Below are 5,175 nucleotides of genomic sequence, written 5' to 3' on the forward strand. Positions count from 1 at the left end.
TCATGTGTCCATCTGGTGTGGTGCCTTGCCCGCAGCAGGGCATTTGTGCTTCCAGTGACCTCTACAGCCATCTGCAGCAGGACCCAGTAAAGCACGCAGTAGGAAAAATATGCCATGCCTCCCAGGAGGGCAGGATTCCTGAATGTGCTCTTAACACTGTTCCCACAGGGTGCCTTGTGGGAATGTGTTGGGGACATGTCACTTTTCCTCCCAGGTAACTAGTACTTGAGACTTTTCCCTTAATTAGCCACCTTTTCTCTACAGAGGGCTTTATCATGTATCTCACAATTTTACATTCTTGGTGGCACTTTGTACCCTTAAATAACAACATTATCCTTCAGTTTGTTTATTCGTGCACAACAATGTTTTTCAATATTGATAAGAACCCATCTCAATCAACCTATATTCTTATAAATATTGCATTCATATAAATTTTTGGGAAATTTTGTCTCTTCCCCTATCATTTGCTCATATGTTACCACTAATTCATCTCCTTCGTCTCTGAACAAACCAGTACTTGATGTAAGTATTATACTTAATTCTTATACAATGATGTATGCTATGCATGATTGAAATTACTTCCAGGCGTGCTAGCATTTTTCAATTCTCTTGTAACATTTTTAATAAGTTTACATTTCCCAAGTAAAGTTTTTAATAGGTTTACATTTTGGCCTCTTAAAATTTAGATTTGCACTCTTGTAAGACGGTGTTTAATATTTCAGGTATTTCAAATCATGAAAAAATGTATATGAGAATTTCTACTGTCATTAAGAGGTTTTTTGAATCAATCAGGCACAGAAATCTTGCCAGGCACTGAAAAAACCAGTAGTGCAATTAAGATTTCAAACAAAAAATAAATAACCCCCCAAGGATTTTTATTTATGCTGGTATTGAAGACATCATTGCCTATATTAGGATATCAGCACACTTTGTACTCTTCTCCCGAACTGTGGGCTAGTTTGCAATCCCACCAACAGTGAATAATCCAACCATTCCACTCATGGTCATTACCTATACCAAATGAAATCAGGGCATGAAAGGCTTATTTGTAATCCCATGGAATTAGCAAATCAATTCATATGAGCTAAGACAGAGATCCCAGAAGTCCCTCAAGAGTTGACAGTATGAAAGTAATGGGGCTCTTATCCACTATGGAATATTTCACAGTCATTTGAAATAATGACATCTGGGACGGGTGCAGCAAAGAACAGGCGAATCCTTTGACTGTAGTGCTGGCATCCCATATGAGCAGGGGTCTAGTCCTGGCTGCTCCATTTCCAAAGGAGCTCTCTGATTTGGGGCTAGGAAGGCAGCAGAGCAAAGCCTGAGTGCTTGGGCCCAAGCCCCCATGCAGGAAACTTCTAAGAAGTTCCTGATTCCTGTATATTTGTATCAGTTCAGACCTGACTCTTGCATATGGTTACCAGTACAGTGCCCAAATGTGAGGAGGAGCATCACTAACCCCTTATTTGGAGCATTTTATCACAAGGCTTATGTTGTAGGTGCTGGACTCTACACAGAAGAACTCAAACATCCTTGCTTCCTCTTTTCTCTCTCCTTCCAATACAAAAGGGGTTTAGAAATACTTATTTCTGGAACTGCTATTTGAGGGCAGGGTTAACCCATCTCTACAATGGTCTTAGTTCAAAAACTGTACAGAATAGCAAATCCCAGGCTTGGAATAGGAAATCTTGTGTGGACTTGATCTACATTACTTTTCCCAATCTGGCACAGAATCACTAAAACACACACAACATGCACGTCACAGAATTTATTGTATTAGGTTGGGTTAACACCACTATTCCCATCTTGCACTTGAGGTCTGTATCTTCCTTCAGTGTTGAGCCAGACATGGTTGTATATTCCATACCAGAGCTTTGAGGGTTTTTACATATCTCCAACAGATTCAATTCTAAATGAAAAGCTCTCTGAAACACACAAATTCATATGGACACATATAATCTCAGAACAACACTAAATGCGTATCAAAATGGAAAGGATCTGCATTAGAAAGCTACCCCAACCTCACGTGTGACCCTTCATTAGTGCTCTCACAAGAGATTAAAATCTGTTTCCCCTTATTCCAGAGCAATTGCGAGTATTCACTGAAAGAATACATGGCCCAAGAAAACTAAACTAAAACGACATGTATCATTAAGACCTAAACTCCTAATGGGTCTAAGGGCCAAGACATAACCTAAACATTCAGGGATATTTCTGGAATCAGTGATCAAAGAAACTTAACGTGAAACAAAAATATAACATGCTGGCATGGAGCCGAAGATGGACTTGACATGGATGGCCAGGGAGATGTCTGTTAAAGTGAAGTGATGCTTCAAGCTTGTTTTGTGTCTGAGTGGGTGGCCACGAAGCATGCCTACGTGTGTGCACACACACAATCATGAACAATTTTGCATCATACTTCTCCCCAAATCTGCTTCACTCTGATGCCAAGGCTGACCTGAGTTTTGTGAATCCCTTTTGTCTCCACTAAGCCTCAGGTACACCGTTTGGGAAATAAGGGACCATGTCCCTACACACAAGCTCTTACCCAAGGTGACAGGCTGCTCATCACCTTTCTCCATTCCATCTTCAGATACCTGAGTCCCAAGGTAATATGGCAGGGGTTTGAGCCAAATATCCTTGTAGATTATCTGTTAGGAAAAAGGAGAAATCAGCTCACTGTTAAGTTGCCCTAGAACTTACAACATGCACTTAGAACTTTCCCAGTGAGTACCCACCTCAGCAATCCTGCTAGAGTCTACGAAGTTGTGGTCCACAAACCAGTTGAAAATACTGACACTGTTGTTATACTCCATCCGCCTTGGAGCTTCACCCATATAATCCTGAAGCCACTTAATTGGAGAGGAACGATATGCTCTATACCCTATGGGAAGAGAAGAATGCAGGACAGGGCAGGATCACATCTCCTAACCGTCACCCATGTCCAGTATCTAGTCTCTGAGAAACATCTCACCATTGAGGTTAGCTCGATATTCCTTAACAATCACTGTGTTAGAGAAGTAGGGATTGCTGCGGAAGAACAACCTGATCTTGAAGCGCTTCCTGGGATGCTTGAGTTTGGCCACCTGTCAGGATAAGATGGAGCATGCTGAGTTTTCACTAATGAGTCCACTTTCAACTGTTCAAAACTACTTCTGCTACTCACAGTGCCTTTTGCATAGGACTAGTCTGAGGCTCAAGGAACTCACCTCTAGGTTGGTCATGCAGCTAAGAATGTCTTCATCCTTATCACAGATGATGGGTGAAATCTGGGAATGGTTCACAAACTACCTATCAAGGAACTTTCAGAAGAAAAACTGTGTGTGTTTGTATGTGTGTGTGTGTGTGTGTGTGTGTGTGTGTGTGTGTACAAGAGAGCCAAAAGCAAGGGAAATATGGAAAGAACAGGCACTGCAAATGAGAAGCCATTTTTGTTGGGTGCTCCTTAACATATTGTTACGTAGATCTTAGGTCTTCCAAGACTTGTCCCAACATTTCTTTTTCACAACTCAGAAGAAATAAATGAATAGCAAGCATCACATCCTCAGACCTGTTTTACCATACAACACAATCATAAATATTGAACTTGGTTCCCATCATGTGGGACCAGAATTCAGACCTACACAATGCACAGCTGGGTTATTAATATTACTGGATCACAATGTGCTGTCTCAATGCATCCTCAAATAACAGCTCCTGCTGCATGTTAATCTTTACATGGTGGACTGAGGGAGGGCCTCTGTCCTCAGCAGAGTGAGAGCCCTGATCTTTGTGAGCTAAGCATGAACTGCCACCACACACTTCATACCTCTGTGTGCCACAGCTTCTTACTGGCAACCTGGCAGAAATGGCAAAGACAAGAGCCTCAGTTCTCTGACAGGATCCATACAGAGCTGGTGTTTCCTCTGAGAGCTACCTCAGGCATCATATCTGTTGGCTGTAGTCTTCCAACCAGTTCTCAATGACTGGGCTGGAGAATCAAACTGTTGCCCTAAAGCCTCCAACACAGGGAAGACTGTGCTTCAAAGAACCTTCCTTCCAAGTTGGAAGAATAGTTTGACAATCGGTGGACTTATGCATTACAGTGTAGGTGGTAATTCAGTCAACATGCCCTGCAGTCCTCTCTGGAGTGTGTTTTAATGCCCTGTCGATGAAATTCATTTTCCTCACAACAGACACTTTCTCACAGTGGTGCATTTCCACAATGCTAACTCGGTAAACAGCTACACTCTCGACTGTGACCGGCAGATAAAAGGATACAACTTTAGACCAGAAGTCAGGGATGTTCTGGATGATCATCCTTCTGCGTTCCATCAGGACCTTGCGTTTTTGCCTCAGCTTCTGCAGCAGCCTCTGCTTCAGCCTCTCACGGGCCCTGGTCGATGGATGTCTCCCAGGGCGCACTTGTAACTGGGGTGTCCCTGACCCAAGCACCGGTGGGGCCAGCTGGTTCTCATGCCGCCTTTCCTGGTGTGCAACACAGACTGCTAGGAGCTCCTGCTCCTCCCTCTCCTCGACTGCTCGCCTCCCTCCAGCACGCTCCTCCCACCTCCTGCTCAGCCACTACCCCACCACTTCAAAGTATACAGCAGCCATGTTGCTGCTGCTGTCGCCCAGCGGGGCCGGGCTGTCTCCCTCACCCACGGGCCTCACTTTCCTGGGGGGCCTCCTCAGAACGGACACGGAGCACCTTGTCACAGCAGTGGACACAAACCGCCTGTCACCTGACGGCAGTGGTCACTGCGCAGGTCCTGGGGCCTTTCCCTCGAGGAGGATCCTTGTAGGGCCTATGTCCTAAAGCCCCTCTAGGCCCTTCCTTCCCGCCCCCCACCACCGCCATACTCCAGCTCAGTGGACCCCGGGCCCGGGTGCGCAGCCGCTGCCATCCTGAACCGAGCCTGTGGACAAGGTCCCGACTTCTCCCTGCCTGAACACCGCCTGGGTCAGCCGAGGGCCCTCACTGTCTCCCGGAAGTGGCGATGTGCTAACACCAGGCGCATGCGCAGAGATCTCGGCGCTGACGCGGGGTGGGGCGACGCAGTGCGTTAAGTTGATCCCCGACCCACCCCCAGCGTGCTGAGCTCTCCGGGGAAGTCCGGTGTGTGAGCAGGAAAGCAAGTGTGTCCACCTGAGCCGCGCCCGGGCTCCCCGTGCTCAGGGAGGGAGCCTTTC

At 45.8% G+C, this 5,175-nt stretch overlaps 1 protein-coding gene across 1 annotated transcript; it reads right to left on the reverse strand.

Annotated features, from left to right (window-relative positions):
- Positions 1-1,858: 1,858 nt before the first annotated feature.
- Positions 1,859-4,427, reverse strand: LOC131478792 (testis-specific Y-encoded protein 1-like). Its single transcript, XM_058659373.1, has 6 exons — positions 4,264-4,427; positions 3,213-3,290; positions 2,978-3,089; positions 2,742-2,887; positions 2,552-2,654; positions 1,859-1,928 (listed from the first exon to the last, which is right to left on the reverse strand). The coding sequence occupies exons 1-6, from the start codon at positions 4,315-4,317 to the stop codon at positions 1,888-1,890; spliced, it is 534 nt and encodes a 177-aa protein (XP_058515356.1). The 5' UTR covers positions 4,318-4,427; the 3' UTR covers positions 1,859-1,887.
- Positions 4,428-5,175: the final 748 nt, after the last annotated feature.

Source organism: Ochotona princeps, chromosome Y (genome assembly GCF_030435755.1).
Source record: "Ochotona princeps isolate mOchPri1 chromosome Y, mOchPri1.hap1, whole genome shotgun sequence".
Taxonomy (NCBI): domain Eukaryota; kingdom Metazoa; phylum Chordata; class Mammalia; order Lagomorpha; family Ochotonidae; genus Ochotona; species Ochotona princeps.